At 41.4% G+C, this 24,351-nt stretch overlaps 3 protein-coding genes across 5 annotated transcripts in view; 1 reads left to right on the plus strand and 2 right to left on the minus strand.

Annotated features, from left to right (window-relative positions):
- The window catches only part of MCM9 (minichromosome maintenance 9 homologous recombination repair factor), a 58,900-nt gene that overhangs the window by 21,354 nt on the left and 13,195 nt on the right, over positions 1–24,351 (plus strand). The window lies entirely within an intron of this gene.
- Positions 846–6,991, minus strand: LOC121113176 (histone chaperone ASF1-like). Its single transcript, XM_040697995.2, has 4 exons — positions 6,883–6,991; positions 5,846–5,937; positions 3,474–3,650; positions 846–1,340 (listed from the first exon to the last, which is right to left on the minus strand). Exons 1-4 carry the CDS (start codon positions 6,989–6,991, stop codon positions 1,128–1,130), a joined length of 591 nt encoding a protein of 196 aa, XP_040553929.1. The 3' UTR covers positions 846–1,127.
- Positions 12,383–22,561, minus strand: ASF1A (anti-silencing function 1A histone chaperone). Of its 2 annotated transcripts, none has more exons than NM_001044690.2 (4): positions 22,250–22,561; positions 19,625–19,740; positions 15,013–15,189; positions 12,383–12,879 (listed from the first exon to the last, which is right to left on the minus strand). In NM_001044690.2, the coding sequence occupies exons 1-4, from the start codon at positions 22,356–22,358 to the stop codon at positions 12,667–12,669; spliced, it is 615 nt and encodes a 204-aa protein (NP_001038155.1). In that variant the 5' UTR covers positions 22,359–22,561; the 3' UTR covers positions 12,383–12,666. The 2 variants fall into 2 exon arrangements, with proteins under 2 accessions (NP_001038155.1, XP_046794966.1); XM_046939010.1 differs by having other exon boundaries at positions 12,385–12,879; positions 21,788–22,373.

A 24,351-nucleotide genomic window follows, 5' to 3' on the forward strand; every position in this document is an offset into this window, starting at 1 on the left:
TTTTATCTCCAAGGGTGCCTCAGGTAATAAGGAATGTCTCATTGCAAGGCTTTTGGGATAGGCAGTGCATTCTTGAGTACGTAGTGCCTGCCACAAAAGGGTTTGAATCTTAATTTATACCAGTGCATAGTCTTGCCTTAAAGGGTAACAAAAAAAGTGAAATATTTTCAATTCCAGATGTTTCAAAAAACTGAAAGAAAACATCTAAACTCCTTACTACATGTTAAAACCACAAGAAGAACATAGCATACTTGAAAAATCAATGTATAAACCAGCAACTGTGCATAACAATCTTGCAGAAGAGCCATTTTTGGGGGGTGCTCATGCTATTCCTTTTGACACTTAAATTTTCTAATAATTGCTCAAATCTTTCCAACCATCTACGTATACCGTTCAGTGGCTGCAAAAGGGTTTTCCCATGAAATACCCACCTAAATCCATATGAAACACTGTCCTCAACAAACCACTGTTTAACTAGCAGCGGGAGATTAAGAAAAGTCCTAAAATTGAAGATAGCAGATGGTAAATCTCAAATTGCATGCTTTAAGTAACAAGTATGTGCCTTGAAATGAAAAGAAGCTTGCACCTAAAATTACACCGTGCTGTCCACTTTCACAGAAAGAGGACATTTGGGGGCTTTTTTTTTAAGCAGCAACACTTGTCTTTGCACTTCCTCTAATAAGAGCTTTGCTCTTCAGGTGTTTAATTAAAGGGCACTTTATATTTGGCAATCTGGATATCAGAGACAAGAACACAGCATAGCATTATTGCTTCATTTTGCCTGAATTATTTCAACTTTCAGTCTTTTCGCTTTTGTCAGTGCTTACAAAGTAAAGGGGGAGGGGGGAAGAATATGCATACTTTAATAAGGTTCAATTCAGACCAACAGAGTAACAAGTTAGAGAAAAAAAAGCAATTACTTAAAAATATCTGTATTTATATTCCACAATTTGCTCAAATACTGTTTTTTGGGTTTTTTTTGTTGTTTTTTATAAACTTTCTACAGGATGTTTTAAAACAAGTTCTTCACATTGCTTGTCAACTATATACTTAGGGAAACTGAGGGAAATAGTTCTGGTTGTTTTTACAGTTTAATACATGTACAGTACCAAAATGGTGGTGGTTAGTCACATGCAGTCCATATGAGATTCTAACATAACATTTAATGAATTTTCTGATGTTGACCATCCCTTTGATGCTGAAGGTAATGCATCTGTAGAAAGCAGCGACTGTAGATTTGGGTTACTGCTCTCTGCATCTTCCAGTTTTTCAGTGTTGTCCTCCCAGTTAATGTGGAATCTTGTGACTCTAGGATTAGATGCCAAAATATTCCTTTGAAGCTGGGTGGGAAGAAAAGAAATGGATTACATAGTGTTTACATCTCTAATCAGAATTCACATGCATATAGGTTTTTTCCTTTTACTCCCATAGCCATATATGTGTATATATGTGCAAAATAATTTGTTAATGTAATTACAAATCTGTAGCTACTACATATGGATAAAAACATGCTTACAGAAATACACCACTGGTCCATTTACTTTAATATCCTATCCAGCACAATAAAAGCATCCTCCTGAGAAAGCAGTTAAGTGTTCTCTGAATTCAAGACTATACAACTTTGCAAGTAAAGTGCAAGGGTTTTACTTCAGGCAGTGCTTATTAAAGCAAATAACTACCCCTACAAACATTGTGGGCTGCATGCCTTGATAAAATTCTGCATCAATTTCATGGTGTTTGCCATAATTTTACTGCTTCCATCAACTGTTTCTCCTCAGCTAAGAGAAAAGCTTTTCCTTACATTAAACGGCTATGCTTTTGATTCATCTTAAAGAGAAAAAACATTACTCTGATTTGGTAGCGGACACACCTGGACACTGGTCACATTTTATTCTTATAGTTGGCCTTCATTTGTCTCTGAAGAAGTGGTACATTTGTTTATGTATGCAGCCCAAAAAGAAAATGTTCATCTCTGAATCTTTTGCTGTTTTCCAAATAATAGTTAATTCTGAAGGATGGCAAATTATCACAACTGACCCATCATCTCATTAAAGTTAAAACTGGTCACAGAAGAAGTCCTCCATGTCAGTAACGTTGATTTTATTTCCTGAGGAAGTGCTCTTTTTAAATATTTTCCCACCCCTTATGCATACTAAAGTGACCTGGTATGTCTGCTTCCCATCAGCAACAGTTAGATGTGTTTAATGACCTTATGTTCTTCTTGCATGTTTAAGTTCTGCCCTGAAGTCATATTAAGACCTTTTTGTACAAATACATGATAGCTTTTGCTGTTCTTTTTCATACAAGCAGTTTTTATATTAGGAAAAAAACAGAACTATGACAAGTAGTTCTAGGTATTTCTAAAGTCAATTGCTTAAAGAAAGTTATTCTAGCATTCACACCAAAAATAACAAAAGATTTCAGTAACACAATAAATAAAAAAGAAACAGATAAGGTTAAGAATCCAAAATTAACAGTAACTGTGAATTTTGAATACGGTCAAAGCATCTGATCCTTGAAAATAAAGTTAAGCATAGAGAATCATTAGCAACTTTTAAAAACCAGTTTAGTTTAGTTACATTTGAAGATCTGTTTCAGACTATGGGGATTATATCTGTACTAGTCAATACAGTATACGTTATTCCACTCAGTTCTTCATATATCTTATTATATAATTCATGTAAACTTGAGAAATAGCCAAATGTTTATCATGACTACTGCGAACAGGTACATGTACACATCAGCTTTTGTAAAGAGAAAACCCCAATTCCACAACATCTTCCACTAAAGCAAGCCAGGATACAGTACAGAACCTGTGTGTTTGTCTGTGCAAGAGAACTGCTGTACTGTTTCACAGGAGTTGGTCTGATCAGTTTTTGATGTTTAATTGGCTTTTCTCCTTCAAATAATTCTGTTTCACATTTCATTTTTATTCTACTCCTGGTTCAGTTTTTAGCATGAGAGTAACTATATGTTTTTAAAGTTAAAATATAAACTTCTTGACCGTGTTGTCCATTTATTGAATAGTCATCCAACCTGCTCTTACCAGGTTACCCATCTCTCTTTTTATGGAAAAGTTGTTCTTCAGTTTCTGCTTTGCAGAAAATCAGAATAGTTGTGTAGGGACTGTGCTGAATTAACACTTCCATTTCAGATCCCAATTGCCTGTCCTATAAAAAAATTTTTTTTGAAGAACAGAGCCACTTTCTCAACAGTGATTCAGGCAGAGAGAACCAGTCTATTTCCTTTCATCAGTGTTAACTCATACTGGTGTCCAAACAAAGCATCATATTAACAGAAACTGCTACTGATTTCTGAACGCTCTCCAACTTTATGGCAACTACGTGGTACTTCCACTTTGTCCCCCAGTCTTTTTGTGTTATTCAGTGTAATTTATGGAATCATTTGAAGTTTGTTTCTTAAAAATATTCTATACACATACAATAGACAGACTAGAACTGAACATGCCTTACCTTAGAAAAGTCTGGTTTTACTGGTGGATTCTCTCTCAGTTCTGTTTCAGTATATTCGTTGTTTACGTAGTAGCCTACTCTAATAAATTCTTGACCTCGATAGGTGCATGTAATTAGCACAACTGTTACACCTACTGCATCTGCATCTGGAATAAGCCCTGGGTTAGGTGCATCAGCCTAGATGTGAAAGGGAAAGATTTATTAAAATAAAAATCAACACCGTACGTCTATCTAGCAGGGCAATCTCAAGTAGTATGTCCCAGCACCTGAGTAGAGACTCTATGCAAATCTAGAACGTTTCTTTCAAGTTAACCACAAAACAGACCTGCTTTTATAAAAACATCAACCCTGAATTTAGGGCAGTATCCTCTAGAGACAGAATTACTTACAACAGAGTAATATTGTGTGCTGACATTTCTTCAGGGTGATTAGACAGCTTTGATCCAAAACTGCTTTTCAATACATGATTAGCTGAGCTGTCATTTGAACAAGTGTGCCAATACCTCTGTAAGTCTACAGTGCCGTTATCCTCTAGCCCACCTCAGTAATTCAGTAAAACTATTTCTTTCCATACCTCTTAGGTAGACTTGATCTATACGCATTTTTTAACATGACTAAACCCTTAAAAATACAGACTGTAGTTTATATTTCAGCAAGAGCGGGGACAGGCTACTGTGAGGTCTGGACTGTCCCACAAATGTCTAGGAAAGGAATAAATTATGTCTCATCTGCTTCCACATGCCTACGTTTCTTAAAATGCACGCAGTTAAATGCACTGACCACTGTGGGACATCAGACATTTTCAACCAGTGTACAGTCCTAATAGGCAACTAACACAATTTTCCTTAGCATCCTGACTTTCTGTAGTAATGTAATCATTAGTAATCAATAAAGATGACTTCATAAAATGTGGCTTACCTCTGTCTCTTAAAGTGCTTTCTAACTAAATAGTTGTTGATAAAAATGTGGTACCTCCTGCTCTAAAATTCAGAGTAACAGCAAGTTAAGAATAAATGAAAAAGACTCATGTTTACAATTTTGCATGACAAGCCTAAAGCTAATAATGAACACTTTTGTTCTGAGTATAAATTAGTATTAATTATATTAGAATAGTTCAGGTGTATTGAATCCTGCCTTAGGGCAGAGGATGAATGGGATTAATTTTTGCTATCCCTCTTATCCCTGTTTTTCTCTAGTATTCATATGCTCTGGCACTGTGAAATTCAGGAGCTAGTAATCATGCATCATTGATTTCTGCTCTTTGCTACTTCAGCTCTGAGCCTTCAAACCAGTCTGGCTTTTTATAAGAAGCTACAGGCACTTTACTGAACAATTAAATGAACTGGGCCTCTTGGGTATAAATACACCAGAGGGGAGTGGAATGCAGCTATGGAATTGGGTAGACTCCTCCAGCCCTGAAGGGAGCACACAGTGACCAAATGAGTTTACAGCTTGTCCAGGGGAATGGCCAAGGAAAAGAAGCATAGAGGCTACAAGAAAACCCAAGAACTGCCGATACATGAATCTACTACATTCAGTCAGTCCTTCTCAGTGCCCAGGCCCATGTGATTACCTGAAATTCCACAGTGGGCAATTATAGAATAATACACTGCAGAAGTACACTCTTCCATTTAACTCCTATGAAAAAACTCAACTTGCACCTAACGTGTATTTCAGCTCTTCCTGACTCCCACTGGCATTTCATATCCCATAATATGCTATGATACAGCTGCAAACCTGCAGAAATACTGTTCTAATCCTACTTAGCTATTGAATACTGTTTTGTTGAGTGGCAATGACATTGAACATGACTTAAAAAAAGAATCTGTTGTCTTTTCTCAAATGTTAACTCCCTGCCTTGGATATAAAACCTCCCAGTTCCCTAGGGAACAGGTAACCATACACAGGGATACGTGAGTGGTTGCAAACAGATGTTGTGGTAGGCAAAAAGAGGTAGCAAGATTAACTTCCACATAAAAAAAATCACAGTCTTAATTGCCATTCTCAGGCTAATAATTATTTAAGGATTTTATGAAATCAGTCAATGCATACGTTGTCTTGAATTAACTCGCTTTTCCACATAAGACAGATATGCATTTAGATGTTACCAGAGAGTAGCTAAGTTAGTGTACAGTCATATCTCCCCGTAAGATTATAAATAATTTATATTCTCCAAAAGAATTTATTGCAAATCCCCAAATGCACAAAGAGAAGGCATCAAGGTTCATTACCTCTATCTTGGTAATTCAATCTAAACAGGCCAGGCAGTGTGCCTTTAATATTGACATCTTTTTAAATGTTTTAAGAAGTTGATTGTCCAAGTCTGAGAAGCACAACAGTTTTCCATCTTTCTGTATGTAAGACTAACATACCAACCTGATACACAGCTCCTTTTTCACAAAGGTAGTTTTATCACCCACAGTATCATGGTGACGCTCCATTTTATTTGCTATTTCAGCAATTTCTGTATTTAGAAAAGTCTACAGCATATTATTAGCTGAAATTTTTATGCATTTCTGCAAAGGTCCTTTTCCTGTGCTGTCCCTGACAAATAACACCTCCTTTGTTTGTTATATACCTCCTGCAGCTCTGCATTGCACCCCATTCTGCCCTTCCCTTGTTCTCCCCATCACCCAGGCAGTACGAGTTTGGTGAATAAAGTAGCTTTAGTCATCAGCAAAGGCCCACAGCAGCAGTTTGGTTCTTAGTAGTCTCTTACATAAACATTAGCCAAGTCCTACGCTCACCTGAAATCCAGTGGTTTTGAAGTCTAATGTACTCAGACCGACAGTAATTCAATTAGAAATAAAAGGAACACTTGATAATAACACACCAACTCTCTCTTACCATACATATTCAAATGTAAGCAAGATTCTTCGATGCCCACTCCTAGTTTAGCTTTAGTGTCATTTATAAACATTCATATCCATTTAAAATGGAAAGGAGTCCATTCTACAGGAACTGCAAGACCAGTAAATTCAATTTTCAAGACCCTCCTATATGACACAATCAAAATACAGCTTTTTAGACACTTGCCTCCTGCTCCTCCCCATTAATGTCAGTGATGGCTCTTCGTAACTTGACTGAAAATAGTGGAGTATTTAAATCAGGAATTCAAGTGCTAGCTGATATCTCTGGATATAATGCTACAAGATAACCTCTTTTGAGAGTAACAGAGGATCATCTAATTCTGACCAATTAATGCCATAAGATAAAACATCTTGATAAGAGAAGAACTATTGGTAAATGATGCCTGTGTTACACAGCATCTTCATTTTCTCTGTGGAAAAAATTTGCTGTCTACAGAGTGTTCATATTTTGTAAGGGCCTGATTCATTCTTTCTGCTTCCCATCTGAGAATGACAGGTAGTCATTCATATGCCCTTAATTTTTCAATATTGATACATACTTTTCCAGAAGGAGACATACTGAAGTTTAGCAAAATCTCTCTCTGTTTCCACCTTACTACTGAGTTTAACTGTTTTGCAGTCCTCATAACTGTAGTGCTGCTTGTGCATATTTGGATGAGATGATCACTAATAAGAAAATATTTCCTTTTTCTCTGGAGCCTAAGATTTGCAGCAATCATTTGAGTGTGTTTGACTCCATAGAGGTTGCAGACTCCACCTGCTGCTGCTGGATCTGGAGCTCCTGGGCATTCAGACCACAGTCATGCTGACGTTTTCTGGTGCATACTTGGCTGTTGAAATTTCTGGAGAGTTTTGTTCAGTCCACAGATGGACTGCATAAAGAATTTTGTGAACTGTGTTCAGAACAGCTTGTCTAAAATGTGGGAGACTATCAGCTGTTTCTCCTACTCTCCAGTTCTGTACAACATACCCTCCTGAGTTGTATGAAATACAGCCTTCTGGCCTCTCCTCTTACAGCCTCTACAGAGCCCCCTCAGAGAACTGCCTTTTGTTGACATTTTGCAGAGTCTGTGATTGTCCATATTGATGCCAGCAGCATTTTGTTAATATATATGCTCTTTCAGTGCTCCTCACTGAAGGCAACAAACTCAAGGGTAAACAACCATTTTTCTTCTTGTAGTAAGCCTTTCCCTGCTACATAGTCTTCAGATGCTAACCATTGTCTCTCTTATCATCCAGTAGAAACCACATCCAAATGCTTGTTGTGAGTTAGAGTTATGAATAGAGTACACGTTGTCAGTATCCTAGGATACACAAGGTACTGAAACTGGAGACATTTTTTCCCAGTCTATAGATCCCCAAAATGTTTCTGAGCACTCACTAGTTGATACATGCTAAGGAAGTGAAAGGGAACATGCTAGCTAACAATTTACTGCTGAGGATAATAGCATGGCAGTACTTGGATCCATACCATGGCCCTGATTAGGTTATTGAGGTGTAGCCTTTAGGCTAGGCTTTCTGCATTTTTACTCCTAACACACAGTTCTTATTTTCCTGAATATTCAAAATTGTACATGAACTCATAGTTTCTGTCAGCATGTACGTTGAAAATATTTTTCTTATACTATGACTTCACTTGCTGTTCCCTAAGCAGTTAGGCCTCAAGTCGAGGAGGCCTTAACTCTCTAGGAAGTCTACTAAACTTCTTTAAGGAGTGAATTTTGAGATTTTGATCAAAGTTCCAGGGAGAAATGCAACATCCCTCTAGCAATATGTCTTGGAGATCTGCAAATTCCCTTAATTTCCTTTCACTAATGCTGTTCTGCAGTGGCCTTGTGCTGAGACAGTGCTTGTTGTTGCTACCTGCGTGTAACAGATTAGAGCAAAGTCTGTCTTCAAAAATTTTAGTCTGTTCACAGCTTTATCTGGAGACCTTCAGATAGGAGGGACAAGAAATACTGCAGGAGGAACATCTTTATCAGCAGTGTTGGCCAGAGGTCACAATCTTGGCAAAATACATTCAGACAGGCCTTCGTAAGAGGTTTTCTTCCTGCTATTGAAGTGTCAGGAATTTCATTCCGTTCATTTCTTTTACATAACTTTAGAATTTCCTTTGCTGTACCATAAAGCCTTCTGTTTCTTCCCAGTCTGTATCATTGTTGGTCTGCCACACCTTTCAAGTGAGACAGGACAAGCCAGAGGACCCTTTATGTGGGAAGATAAGCCTCATTATCATCTTAAGGTCCAACAGACTCTCAGAGGGAAACTCATGATCTCCTGACATTTCAGCCAGTTCTTATCATTGCTGTTAACACTTAGCTGTTATCTCCTACATCTGGTATTGTTCTGCAGCACAAACTCCTTCCTCTGGTTGTCTGCTGGAGGCCAGCCACATCACCCATACCATGAACAATAACTGCTCACCATGCTTCCAAGCCAGCATTACCAAAAGTCAGAAATGTTGATGGGTGTCCTCCCTTCACCCCAGCCTTTGCTTCCGAGAGGCCTTTATATTCTAGATACAAACCTTGTTCAACTTGAATGTAGCCTCCATAGAGACTCCAGCTGGTTCTTCCCTCTTAGAAATTCTTTGCTAAAACTAAAAATCAAGCAAAAGTACTTCCACCTGTCTTCTGCAGCCCATGTCTAATCTCACACATTTGAAGACCAGCTCTGAAGAAGCAGAACTTTAGCCGGGAACATAAATACAAATGGGAAGGCCTAGCATGAGCAGTCCCCCATACGCTGTCTGCCATTATAGGTAGTTGTATGTTTCATTTTGTCTTCCCTGCTGACCCTGAGCAGAACCCTCCAGCAAGCAACAACTGTAACACACCATCTGCAGCCCAAACTTCTTCTGTGGCTCTCAACAGAACATAAGAATCTGGCCCACTAAACTTGCAGGCCACTGCCTTCCAGACCATTTGTTGTAGATGAGTAGCTGGGTAATTAAGGAAGTGAAAAATCTCCTGCAGTTGTCCATACAGAAGTCACGAGATTTAGCTACTCTGTTCTTTTCTGTCTCTTGTAAATGAGGATTAGCGTGGAGTGTGCATGCATAAGGTTTGGGTTTTTTTTGTTTTTTTTTTGTTTTTACCTTTTTCTTCCTTACCAATTTTGGATGGCAGTGAACAGCCTTTATATATACACAACTGGGCTAGCCTTTAGTCAGCTGACTTCAGGAAAATCAGCACTTGAAGCCCTCCAAAGAAAAATAGTGGATTGCCACATTGTCAGTTTTGTCTCTGATGCTGACCCACGTTTCAGGAGTACAAACTGCAGGGCAGGCTGTAAACTAAGTGACCATGGTTATTGTAGCTACATTCTGAGCCCTGAATATATGAAGAAAGAGTAGTATTCTCAGTGGTGTTTTGCAGAGCCATTAGGGAGGTCACACTTCACCAGTCTCCCTTAGGATGGAGCTACCGTAATTTGCCCCCTTCCAACTCTGAATGTCCTAGTAATTCAGACTGGAATAATGTATTAATTAATCACTGACTGTAAGATGGACAATGTTTGTGGGTTTTTTCCAAGCTAGACAGAAAAACAGCCTCATCTTTCATCAGTAATAGGGCCTTGTGTTATCCATTTCTTTGTAATATGGAAAATCTCTGATGAATATTACGACAATCCTCTAATGGAATTGAGTACGTCTATCTAGCTGAGGTACAAGTACAGTGAGATGCATCACTATTCCTGTCAACAGAATCTGTAGCATTCTCTTGCATTTTGATGGCTTACACAAATTGAAGTTTGTTGGTAAGTGAACTTGTCTTCAGCATTGAAATTGTAATGTTCTGCTGTCAGTGCTACCTGCCTATGTTTGGTAAGCAGCCCTGCTGTCCTGAAACGTTCAGAGGTAAGAGACAAGTCTTTATAGAGGTGCAGTACATTCACTGTATCTTTTAATGTCACTAATTTTGTGCTTTGCCACCTGATCATTAGTCCTAAAGTATCTGGAATACTCAAATTCCTTATCTCTGGAATATGGTTTTGCGAGGAAATGTGGCAAATACAGAAAACAGTTTGTATGGACTGCTAAGATCTGGACAGGCTTGAAGAAGACCTGAGAGTGCCCCTATCTTTTAGAAAGCATAGAAAGATCACTCCCTCAAAAAGACTGTAAGGTGCTCTTGTAGTGTGTATGGTGTTTTTTTAATAGTTGTCACCAAACACAGCACAGCAATTCTTTTTTCCACAGTTGATGGGTCTGCTATAGGTAGTGCCTGCATCACTGAGGGGCTGCCATATTCTTCATATGTTGCAGCATCATGCCATCTGGTCTAGTTTGAAGTTTACTGCACCCAAGTTCACAAGTACAGTTGACCTTTTTTTCTTCTGGACAGTCTATCTTCACATTCTGAATTTCTCCAACTGGCTTGCAGGCTGATTGATGTAGTTTTGCTCACCATGTTTTGTAGTTGATTCTGCAATGGCAGTAACAGTTTGCTCTTTCTGTAGCACATGCTTCTAAAAAGCCTCTGTGCTACTGGTGGATGGATCCTGGTTATAGCTTGTACCTGATCATACTTTCAATCGCTGGCAGGAACAAAGGTTTGAAATACTATTACAATAGCTTTAGGTCAGGTCAGACATCATTAGCCTACCAGCCTTTCAGCAGATGACTATGTTAAATGCTTACATTTGAGATATATTGACTTTTGCAGTATCACATTAGAATTTGGGTTCCAAGTATTAACAGCTGTGAGTACAATTTGGTCATTCAGCTCCCATACGCTCTGCTGAGCTGCGGTGCAAGAAAGAAACATGCACATGTAACATTCACATCAGGTCTTTCCTTTGCAATTTGAAAATATACATTTTAAATTAAAGACAGTTGTACTAATTGTGTGAAAAAGAGAGAAATGCTAACTGACTGGGACATCTTCATCCCTATTAGAGAATGCAGAAAAAGGAGAGAAAGCATTCTATTTTTATTCGGAACTGTTCTGCCATGTCATCATGAAATGTATCTGTTTTAAGGGCATAGAACCTACAAGGGTGCAGTTTGTGTGGTTACTAGTAACCAGCAGAAAAATATTTCTGTAATCTGACATGACAGATTACCATTGTAAATGCATATACAGTCACAGTAAACCTATAAGGCTGACAAGGATTAGAAGGAATAACTAAATTGTGAGTGTCATAACGATGTCTTAAGTCTTTACAATTCACTACCTCATTCTATTTTTTTTTTTTTATCTCCAAGGGTGCCTCAGGTAATAAGGAATGTCTCATTGCAAGGCTTTTGGGATAGGCAGTGCATTCTTGAGTACGTAGTGCCTGCCACAAAAGGGTTTGAATCTTAATTTATACCAGTGCATAGTCTTGCCTTAAAGGGTAACAAAAAAAGTGAAATATTTTCAATTCCAGATGTTTCAAAAAACTGAAAGAAAACATCTAAACTCCTTACTACATGTTAAAACCACAAGAAGAACATAGCATACTTGAAAAATCAATGTATAAACCAGCAACTGTGCATAACAATCTTGCAGAAGAGCCATTTTTGGGGGGTGCTCATGCTATTCCTTTTGACACTTAAATTTTCTAATAATTGCTCAAATCTTTCCAACCATCTACGTATACCGTTCAGTGGCTGCAAAAGGGTTTTCCCATGAAATACCCACCTAAATCCATATGAAACACTGTCCTCAACAAACCACTGTTTAACTAGCAGCGGGAGATTAAGAAAAGTCCTAAAATTGAAGATAGCAGATGGTAAATCTCAAATTGCATGCTTTAAGTAACAAGTATGTGCCTTGAAATGAAAAGAAGCTTGCACCTAAAATTACACCGTGCTGTCCACTTTCACAGAAAGAGGACATTTGGGGGCTTTTTTTTTAAGCAGCAACACTTGTCTTTGCACTTCCTCTAATAAGAGCTTTGCTCTTCAGGTGTTTAATTAAAGGGCACTTTATATTTGGCAATCTGGATATCAGAGACAAGAACACAGCATAGCATTATTGCTTCATTTTGCCTGAATTATTTCAACTTTCAGTCTTTTCGCTTTTGTCAGTGCTTACAAAGTAAAGGGGGAGGGGGGAAGAATATGCATACTTTAATAAGGTTCAATTCAGACCAACAGAGTAACAAGTTAGAGAAAAAAAAGCAATTACTTAAAAATATCTGTATTTATATTCCACAATTTGCTCAAATACTGTTTTTTGGGTTTTTTTTGTTGTTTTTTATAAACTTTCTACAGGATGTTTTAAAACAAGTTCTTCACATTGCTTGTCAACTATATACTTAGGGAAACTGAGGGAAATAGTTCTGGTTGTTTTTACAGTTTAATACATGTACAGTACCAAAATGGTGGTGGTTAGTCACATGCAGTCCATATGAGATTCTAACATAACATTTAATGAATTTTCTGATGTTGACCATCCCTTTGATGCTGAAGGTAATGCATCTGTAGAAAGCAGCGACTGTAGATTTGGGTTACTGCTCTCTGCATCTTCCAGTTTTTCAGTGTTGTCCTCCCAGTTAATGTGGAATCTTGTGACTCTAGGATTAGATGCCAAAATATTCCTTTGAAGCTGGGTGGGAAGAAAAGAAATGGATTACATAGTGTTTACATCTCTAATCAGAATTCACATGCATATAGGTTTTTTCCTTTTACTCCCATAGCCATATATGTGTATATATGTGCAAAATAATTTGTTAATGTAATTACAAATCTGTAGCTACTACATATGGATAAAAACATGCTTACAGAAATACACCACTGGTCCATTTACTTTAATATCCTATCCAGCACAATAAAAGCATCCTCCTGAGAAAGCAGTTAAGTGTTCTCTGAATTCAAGACTATACAACTTTGCAAGTAAAGTGCAAGGGTTTTACTTCAGGCAGTGCTTATTAAAGCAAATAACTACCCCTACAAACATTGTGGGCTGCATGCCTTGATAAAATTCTGCATCAATTTCATGGTGTTTGCCATAATTTTACTGCTTCCATCAACTGTTTCTCCTCAGCTAAGAGAAAAGCTTTTCCTTACATTAAACGGCTATGCTTTTGATTCATCTTAAAGAGAAAAAACATTACTCTGATTTGGTAGCGGACACACCTGGACACTGGTCACATTTTATTCTTATAGTTGGCCTTCATTTGTCTCTGAAGAAGTGGTACATTTGTTTATGTATGCAGCCCAAAAAGAAAATGTTCATCTCTGAATCTTTTGCTGTTTTCCAAATAATAGTTAATTCTGAAGGATGGCAAATTATCACAACTGACCCATCATCTCATTAAAGTTAAAACTGGTCACAGAAGAAGTCCTCCATGTCAGTAACGTTGATTTTATTTCCTGAGGAAGTGCTCTTTTTAAATATTTTCCCACCCCTTATGCATACTAAAGTGACCTGGTATGTCTGCTTCCCATCAGCAACAGTTAGATGTGTTTAATGACCTTATGTTCTTCTTGCATGTTTAAGTTCTGCCCTGAAGTCATATTAAGACCTTTTTGTACAAATACATGATAGCTTTTGCTGTTCTTTTTCATACAAGCAGTTTTTATATTAGGAAAAAAACAGAACTATGACAAGTAGTTCTAGGTATTTCTAAAGTCAATTGCTTAAAGAAAGTTATTCTAGCATTCACACCAAAAATAACAAAAGATTTCAGTAACACAATAAATAAAAAAGAAACAGATAAGGTTAAGAATCCAAAATTAACAGTAACTGTGAATTTTGAATACGGTCAAAGCATCTGATCCTTGAAAATAAAGTTAAGCATAGAGAATCATTAGCAACTTTTAAAAACCAGTTTAGTTTAGTTACATTTGAAGATCTGTTTCAGACTATGGGGATTATATCTGTACTAGTCAATACAGTATACGTTATTCCACTCAGTTCTTCATATATCTTATTATATAATTCATGTAAACTTGAGAAATAGCCAAATGTTTATCATGACTACTGCGAACAGGTACATGTACACATCAGCTTTTGTAAAGAGAAAACCCCAATTCCACAACATCTTCCACTAAAGCAAGCCAGGATACAGTACAGAACCTGTGTGTTTGTCTGTGCAAGAGAACTGCTGTACTGTTTCACAGGAGTTGGTCTGATCAGTTTTTGATGTTTAATTGGCTTTTCTCCTTCAAATAATTCTGTTTCACATTTCATTTTTATTCTACTCCTGGTTCAGTTTTTAGCATGAGAGTAACTATATGTTTTTAAAGTTAAAATATAAACTTCTTGACCGTGTTGTCCATTTATTGAATAGTCATCCAACCTGCTCTTACCAGGTTACCCATCTCTCTTTTTATGGAAAAGTTGTTCTTCAGTTTCTGCTTTGCAGAAAATCAGAATAGTTGTGTAGGGACTGTGCTGAATTAACACTTCCATTTCAGATCCCAATTGCCTGTCCTATAAAAAAATTTTTTTTGAAGAACAGAGCCACTTTCTCAACAGTGATTCAGGCAGAGAGAACCAGTCTATTTCCTTTCATCAGTGTTAACTCATACTGGTGTCCAAACAAAGCATCATATTAACAGAAACTGCTACTGATTTCTGAACGCTCTCCAACTTTATGGCAACTACGTGGTACTTCCACTTTGTCCCCCAGTCTTTTTGTGTTATTCAGTGTAATTTATGGAATCATTTGAAGTTTGTTTCTTAAAAATATTCTATACACATACAATAGACAGACTAGAACTGAACATGCCTTACCTTAGAAAAGTCTGGTTTTACTGGTGGATTCTCTCTCAGTTCTGTTTCAGTATATTCGTTGTTTACGTAGTAGCCTACTCTAATAAATTCTTGACCTCGATAGGTGCATGTAATTAGCACAACTGTTACACCTACTGCATCTGCATCTGGAATAAGCCCTGGGTTAGGTGCATCAGCCTAGATGTGAAAGGGAAAGATTTATTAAAATAAAAATCAACACCGTACGTCTATCTAGCAGGGCAATCTCAAGTAGTATGTCCCAGCACCTGAGTAGAGACTCTATGCAAATCTAGAACGTTTCTTTCAAGTTAACCACAAAACAGACCTGCTTTTATAAAAACATCAACCCTGAATTTAGGGCAGTATCCTCTAGAGACAGAATTACTTACAACAGAGTAATATTGTGTGCTGACATTTCTTCAGGGTGATTAGACAGCTTTGATCCAAAACTGCTTTTCAATACATGATTAGCTGAGCTGTCATTTGAACAAGTGTGCCAATACCTCTGTAAGTCTACAGTGCCGTTATCCTCTAGCCCACCTCAGTAATTCAGTAAAACTATTTCTTTCCATACCTCTTAGGTAGACTTGATCTATACGCATTTTTTAACATGACTAAACCCTTAAAAATACAGACTGTAGTTTATATTTCAGCAAGAGCGGGGACAGGCTACTGTGAGGTCTGGACTGTCCCACAAATGTCTAGGAAAGGAATAAATTATGTCTCATCTGCTTCCACATGCCTACGTTTCTTAAAATGCACGCAGTTAAATGCACTGACCACTGTGGGACATCAGACATTTTCAACCAGTGTACAGTCCTAATAGGCAACTAACACAATTTTCCTTAGCATCCTGACTTTCTGTAGTAATGTAATCATTAGTAATCAATAAAGATGACTTCATAAAATGTGGCTTACCTCTGTCTCTTAAAGTGCTTTCTAACTAAATAGTTGTTGATAAAAATGTGGTACCTCCTGCTCTAAAATTCAGAGTAACAGCAAGTTAAGAATAAATGAAAAAGACTCATGTTTACAATTTTGCATGACAAGCCTAAAGCTAATAATGAACACTTTTGTTCTGAGTATAAATTAGTATTAATTATATTAGAATAGTTCAGGTGTATTGAATCCTGCCTTAGGGCAGAGGATGAATGGGATTAATTTTTGCTATCCCTCTTATCCCTGTTTTTCTCTAGTATTCATATGCTCTGGCACTGTGAAATTCAGGAGCTAGTAATCATGCATCATTGATTTCTGCTCTTTGCTACTTCAGCTCTGAGCCTTCAAACCAGTCTGGCTTTTTATAAGAAGCTACAGGCACTTTACTGAACAATTAAATGAACTGGGCCTCTTGGGTATAAATACACCAGAGGGGAGTGGAATGCAGCTATGGAATTGGGTAGACTCCTCCAGCCCTGAAGGGAGCACACAGTGACCAAATGAGTTTACAGCTTGTCCAGGGGAATGGCCAAGGAAAAGAAGCATAGAGGCTACAAGAAAACCCAAGAACTGCCGATACATGAATCTACTACATTCAGTCAGTCCTTCTCAGTGCCCAGGCCCATGTGATTACCTGAAATTCCACAGTGGGCAATTATAGAATAATACACTGCAGAAGTACACTCTTCCATTTAACTCCTATGAAAAAACTCAACTTGCACCTAACGTGTATTTCAGCTCTTCCTGACTCCCACTGGCATTTCATATCCCATAATATGCTATGATACAGCTGCAAACCTGCAGAAATACTGTTCTAATCCTACTTAGCTATTGAATACTGTTTTGTTGAGTGGCAATGACATTGAACATGACTTAAAAAAAGAATCTGTTGTCTTTTCTCAAATGTTAACTCCCTGCCTTGGATATAAAACCTCCCAGTTCCCTAGGGAACAGGTAACCATACACAGGGATACGTGAGTGGTTGCAAACAGATGTTGTGGTAGGCAAAAAGAGGTAGCAAGATTAACTTCCACATAAAAAAAATCACAGTCTTAATTGCCATTCTCAGGCTAATAATTATTTAAGGATTTTATGAAATCAGTCAATGCATACGTTGTCTTGAATTAACTCGCTTTTCCACATAAGACAGATATGCATTTAGATGTTACCAGAGAGTAGCTAAGTTAGTGTACAGTCATATCTCCCCGTAAGATTATAAATAATTTATATTCTCCAAAAGAATTTATTGCAAATCCCCAAATGCACAAAGAGAAGGCATCAAGGTTCATTACCTCTATCTTGGTAATTCAATCTAAACAGGCCAGGCAGTGTGCCTTTAATATTGACATCTTTTTAAATGTTTTAAGAAGTTGATTGTCCAAGTCTGAGAAGCACAACAGTTTTCCATCTTTCTGTATGTAAGACTAACATACCAACCTGATACACAGCTCCTTTTTCACAAAGGTAGTTTTATCACCCACAGTATCATGGTGACGCTCCATTTTATTTGCTATTTCAGCAATTTCTGTATTTAGAAAAGTCTACAGCATATTATTAGCTGAAATTTTTATGCATTTCTGCAAAGGTCCTTTTCCTGTGCTGTCCCTGACAAATAACACCTCCTTTGTTTGTTATATACCTCCTGCAGCTCTGCATTGCACCCCATTCTGCCCTTCCCTTGTTCTCCCCATCACCCAGGCAGTACGAGTTTGGTGAATAAAGTAGCTTTAGTCATCAGCAAAGGCCCACAGCAGCAGTTTGGTTCTTAGTAGTCTCTTACATAAACATTAGCCAAGTCCTACGCTCACCTGAAATCCAGTGGTTTTGAAGTCTAATGTACTCAGACCGACAGTAATTCAATTAGAAATAAAAGGAACACTTGATAATAACACACCAACTCTCTCTTACCATACATATTCAAATGTAAGCAAGATTCTTCGATGCCCACTCCTAGTTTAGCTTTAGTGTCATTTATAAACATTCATATCCATTTAAAATGGAAAGGAGTCCATTCTACAGGAACTGCAAGACCAGTAAATTCAATTTTCAAGACCCTCCTATATGACACAATCAAAATACAGCTTTTTAGACACTTGCCTCCTGCTCCTCCCCATTAATGTCAGTGATGGCTCTTCGTAACTTGACTGAAAATAGTGGAGTATTTAAATCAGGAATTCAAGTGCTAGCTGATATCTCTGGATATAATGCTACAAGATAACCTCTTTTGAGAGTAACAGAGGATCATCTAATTCTGACCAATTAATGCCATAAGATAAAACATCTTGATAAGAGAAGAACTATTGGTAAATGATGCCTGTGTTACACAGCATCTTCATTTTCTCTGTGGAAAAAATTAGGGCCCAGCTCCAAAACAAAACAGAAACATTTCAGGACATACGCAGATATGTGGTTAATAAACATAGCCTCCAACCCAACCTCATTCCTTCAGTGTGTCCTGGAAGGCAGGGGAAAAATAATAATTCTTCATTTGGAAGTTTCAGAACCTGAAATTTTCAAGAACTTGAGACTTACACTATGAACCCAGATACCTCACAAACCTTGCTATCGTTTTAAAAGTTGCAGTAACCAATAAGGAAGAAAGCATATTCGTTAGAGTACTTTTTGAAAAATGCTTGTACTGCAGTCTGTATTTGTCATAAAATAGTTAAGTGAATTTATAGTATCTGAGAAAATAGCGAGGTTCTTAAACAAGAGGTATTCTCCTTTCAGTCTGATTTTTCTGTGGATGGATTTTGCTCTCAGTTCACAACACAAATGTGTATTTATTTAATAAAAAGAGGGAAAAAGTGAACTAAATTGGAGTTTTTTTATCATGAAGATCCATAAAAGTTCAGGCAAGTTTGCTTCAGTTTTTTTCCCTCTCTCACTGATCTAACCAGACATTAACCATCCTAGGGCTCCTCTGTTTTCCTTCCCTCAATTATTTCTTCTTAGTTACTTCTGGCTTCAACAGCAGTATTTTATAGGATCATCCCATATTTCAGTTTTTGGGAGACAGTCTCCACCTATCAATGGAATTCTGTCTTATTTTACAAATTGCTATATTGTGTCATGACTTAGTACGCTTAGCCACCATGTTCAAACATCATGGTTGATCATCCACGCTGCCAGACAAATCAACTCAACTGTTCTGGCTGAGTTTCACTGTGCATTTTTTTTGCCTTCTCCTGAAGATACTGTATGTTAACCTAATGCACCTAATTGTCTGAAACTGCCACTAACTGCCACACAGTTAAGCCTGACATTTCCAGTTAATGAGTGGTCTAGAATACATTTATAAACTAGGCTAGTCAAAATCCCTGGGCAGCCTGATCTAGTGAGTGGCAACCCTGCTCACAGCAGGTGGTTCAAATGTGATGGGCTTAAGCCCCTTGCAGCCCAAGACATTCTGTTATTTTATTATATAACATTATCATCAGCTACAGAAACTGTGCCTTTATCAGTGTATCTTATATTGATACTACAAATGAAAATATTACTATGGAAATATTAGGGGCAAAATATAAACCTTAAAGAAAGGTGTGTCATACCTGAAGAGCTGACTGAAAGTTTTTCAAGCTTACTATTACTTTTCAAGTGCCTCTTAGTGTGACAGTCATCTTCAAAGGTCAAAATAACATAACTCCTCTAGAAACAGTTAATTCAAACTTACCTGAAATACAAACATGTGTCTGCCTGCAGGAACAGGTCCTACTAAAACAGAGTCTAACACCTGGTCATACTCTTCACTTTCAGCTGAACCCACATAAATTATCTTCCATTCCAAATCTGCAGAACAAAAATTAAATAACAAACATTATTTATCATTATAGTTAAGGGTCTTTCACTCTTGACTGTCTATGATTTTGCTTAGCTTAAAATTACTTCTTTGGCAACTGGCATAAAGGATAAGGGACTTGTCTTCATCAGGCAAGATGATGCGTTCCCCAGTCCTCGTGAACCAGACCATCCCACCACCTTTCTCTAGTCAGTCAGTACTGCAGGAGTCCCTCTATTTTTCATTGACAGATTAAGCTGCGATTCTTCTACAGCAGGCAGGGCCCATTTACTTGCTGGGAGCTGTAACCAGAATTTCCTCAGTCTGCAGGAACGTCTCCAGCATTTAGGATTGCAACTGTTTTTCCTCATTAATGAAATCTTAACCCTTCACACAGCACAGCACAACTGACCAGGTTCCGCATCAGAGGTTCTGTTTACCCCAGAAGCACACCTGGTGTTAGCTACTGGGGTACTGCAGGCACTCACTGGGTCAGCTGATGACATTCTGCTGGAGTCTATGCAATTTGCTGTGTATAAGGAATGAGGACATAAGGGGCTAGATCACTCAAGGTTATCATACCATCACTTGCTGTTATTCCAGGAAAACATAGTCATTTTCAACCAGTAATACTTAGTACTGAAAAACAAGCCTTTGAAAGATAACTTATACCTTTAAAAGGTTGGTCTGATACTGCTGAGGAATGATGACATGGAATAATTTAAAAATGGGGGGAAGTGAACTCAAAGAATTTACTTTTAAGACCAGTGGTGCACAGGACTGGCTGTAAACAGCAGAGTAGGCATTAGCACACAAATGCTAAGGAAATGACAGCAATTCATTCTTTTAGAAAAGCTGTTTAACCTCATTTTTAAACGTGAAAGATAGCAGTGCTTACCCTAAATGTATCCTGTAGTCTAACCTTCCTCAGATGGGGGAAGGGAACTGAGAATTTTGAACTGGGCCACCTCCAGTTCTCAGCCTGACCGCCCAGATTAACCGCAGCGTTAAACGCACACAGCGAGGAGCAGTCACGCAACCAAAGGAAAGGCGCAGTGATGCCCTGTGCCCGTTCTGTAGAGGGCACTGCTGCGTGCAGCTCGGGGCTCAGGGTTCAGGTGCTGCTGTCCTGAATGACTCCCTGTCCTCCCTGACTGCCCGAGGCAGGGAGGAGCAGCCAGCAGCATCGGGGATGGGCACGGAGCTTGCTGGTGTGGGCTGCTCGAGCTGAGATGCTGATCAGTTTTAGGATGGGTGGCAGAGGCCTGGAGGGAGCCCCAAACGCAGACAGGACTTTCTTAAAGTTCTTGACAGCACCGCCAACCCTCTGTACAGTGGAGGAACCCGTTCCGGGTGCTGAGGGACGCAAACTAATTGACAGCAACAGAAACGTCCCCAGTCTCCATTGCCATGAGTTTCCTTCCCCGCCTCCCGCTGCCTGCCCAGGCGAGCAGGCGACACTGGGCACCACCGGGGCCGGGCCGGCAGCGGCACCTGTCCCCAGGCAGCTCCGGCGGAGAGGCCTCCGCCTCCCGTTCGGGTCCGCCGCGCAGCCCGCCGCTTCCTTCGCCGTGCGCCGCCGCGTTCGAATCTCCCGCCCCGGGGTTCCCGCGCGGACTCTCGGGGCGCCTCCCGCGGTGAGGCGCGGCGCGGCCTGCCGGCGGCGCGGGTACAGCGCTACGGAGCGAGCCGGGCCGGACCGGGCCGGGGGCTGCTCGCGGCCCGCCGGGCAGACGGGAAGGCGCGAGCCTGGCCGAGAAGGGGTTCGTGGCCGCGTCCCCCCGCTCCGGGGTCCCCGCGGGGCGGCGTGCAGGGCGGCGCCGGGCCGCCTCCCCCGGCGGCAGCCGGTAACTTTCGAGTGACTTCCAAAAATAGTGGCTGCCGCCACCCCCTCCTCCCGGCACGGCTCCGCGCCCCCGGACCGCCACCCGCCGGGCCCCGAGCACTGTGCCCACGGAGAGCCGCCCGTCCGCCCGCCCTGCCTCCCGCTCCCTTTTTCCCCCGGTTTTTTTTTTTTTTTTTCTCCAAAGTATTAAAATGGAGCGTGAGGCCCCGCACCGTTCTCTCCGAAACGCTGCCCGCGCTGCGGGTACCGCCCGGGCGCAGCGGTGCGACCGCGCAACAGTTCCGCTCCCGCGTCGCGGGGCCGCGCGGCGCCCTGCCCGTCCGCCCGCTCCCGCTCTGCCCCCCCACGCACACACAAAGCTGGCAACATGGCTACCACCACTCTAACAAGTTCCTCGCAACTTGAAGGCGGCCTCAACGATGGCGCGGCGGGGAGCGAAGCGGAGCGGCGGCCCCGGAGCCGAGACCCCGAAGCCAGGGCTCCGCCGCTAACTTTCCCCGCCGGGCTCGGGCCGGGCGGCCCCGCGGTCGCTCCGCATCCTCGCGTGGCGGCACGGCTCTGCGGGGAGGAGAGCCGTGCGGCGGCGGGAGCAGGCCCGGGCCGAGGGGAGCCCTCAGGGCCCCGCATCCGACAGCTCGGGGCCGCGGAACCCGCGTCCGGAGAGCGGTACTCACCTTCCGACAGGTCCTCTATGCACTCAAATGTGATTTCGAACTGGAAAGGGTTGTAGAAAGGAGAAGGGTTGTCCAACACCACTACATTGTTCACCTGAACCTTTGCCATATTTTGAAAAAAACACAATAGGAAGAGCGCGTGAACGCCGCACGGCAAAGTCCCGAGCGGTGGTCTCCGCCGCGCACAAAGCCCCGTGCCCCCGTCGGAGCGAGGCTGCAGAGCCGCGACTTGGGGAAACTTTTCTTCCCCCCCTTTTATTTACACCGGGAGCACTCCACACTGTTCGCAGCTTTCCTATTTCACTCAACTACGGCCCATTCTGCCCTGCTCGCCGCCAGCGCCCGCCCGGATTGGCCGCGCGCTGGGCTAGGGCCCTCCTCCCCGAGCCGAGCGGAGCCGAGCCGACCGCCGAGCGGCGGCAAGACAGGCTCCGCCGCCCGCCCGGCCCCGCCGCGCCGCTCGGCGCCCCCGCCCGGCCAGCGCCCGCCACCGCCGCCAAACCGCCCGCCGGCCGCCGGCCAACGGCCGCGCGGCGCGGGAGGGGCCGGCCCGAGCGGGCGGGGCCGAGCGCGGAGCCGAGGGGCGGCCCCGGAGTCTGTAGGCCGCGCCCCTGCTCGCGCGTGGGTTGCCGCCATGTGCTGCGGGTGCCGTGGGCTCGCCGGTTTTGTTTGCCCGAGGATTTTTTTTTTAAGTCTTTTTGCGAACCCGGAGGTGTCAGCATTAGGTTCTGGCTGGGGGCTGCCCGGCCGAGCCCGCGCCAGCCCCGCTGTGCAGCCCCACAGGGGCCGCTGTGTGAGCGGCTTCCAAAAAGCCGTCATCCCAGGGCTGTGCTGTAGTGAAGGCCTCCGGCAGCGCCGCGCACCCCGAGCATAGGCGGCCCGGGGAGGAGGCCATTTTAGGCTGCCGTGTGCGGGGATGGCAGCGGTGACATGTCACCGCCTGTCGCTGCGCTGGGGAGAGCCGCGCCCCGGGCTGGGGGTGAGAGGTGGTTCTCTTCAACACGAGAGGCGATTCCCTGAGGAAATAAATACGTGGTCGTGCAGTTACCGTGCCTGCGGGGAACCCTTGAGCGTGCAGCAGGAAGGTGCGCAGCAGACATCTTGCCTTAGCCATGCAGGCGAGGAACACAGTGCTGCCATGTCTGCAGTGAGAGCAGCACTGAGGCCCTCGGCTCTTAGCAGTCCTCCAAGCCGCTGCCAGGTTTGGAAAGGCGAATACGCTTCTGTGTTTACAAAGAAGTGTCATCATCTGATAGTTGCCTTATCCGTTGCACACTGCACGTTTTTAGCATTCTTGGTGTCAGCTGCGAGGCCAAATTGGGCACGGTAGAAGAGATTCCTCCCAACAAGCTAAAATTATTATCAAGAAACGTATATTGCCTATAACTTCAGACTGATCTGCACAGACATGAGCAGGCAGCAACCTCTTCCCTGGGCCATGGGAAGTGCTGGGTGGGGAGATCCTTGGGCAAGCTTTGCTGTAGCATTCCAGGAGGTTTCAGGCTGGCAGCAGCTTGTCAGCTATCAGGATATTTTGAGCAGAGCACTTTGGAGTGAAAAAGAAGGGCTAAAGATAGAGAAAAGGCTGGGAAGTAGAGACTAAGGAAAATGGAAAAGAGCTGCATATACTTGATAGAGAGCAGCCATTATCACAGCTTTGAAATGTTTCTGACCTTCCGTGCTCCCAGTGTTGTGTCATGCGTAGATTCACTAATGCCTGCTGGGAACTTATTTTGTTCATTTCATTTTGGATTATTATTTTTTTTCTTCTAATCTTTATTTTTCAGCTCTGGAATATTTGTCTATTTTAGTACTTGGTGGGAAAGGAGAGCTGAATGCATCCATTCTATAAATTTGTGGGCTTTGCAGTCACACCAGTTTTCAATTTAATCTAGCAGATTTGATTTTCTCACCCTTGTTAATAAGTAATTACTAAATTTGGAAAGCTTAGCAGAATCTGCTCTGCAGATCACGGCTAACCTGCGTAACGCTAGTGGGATTTTTTACCAGCAAGTGTAAATGAGATGTGTGGTAGAGGTATGTGGTGGAGTTAACCTGCTGTTTCTCCTTCTGTCTGTGGCACAAGCCTGCATGCTGAGTCC

Source organism: Gallus gallus, chromosome 3, assembly GCF_016699485.2.
Source record: "Gallus gallus isolate bGalGal1 chromosome 3, bGalGal1.mat.broiler.GRCg7b, whole genome shotgun sequence".
Taxonomy (NCBI): Eukaryota; Metazoa; Chordata; class Aves; order Galliformes; family Phasianidae; genus Gallus; species Gallus gallus.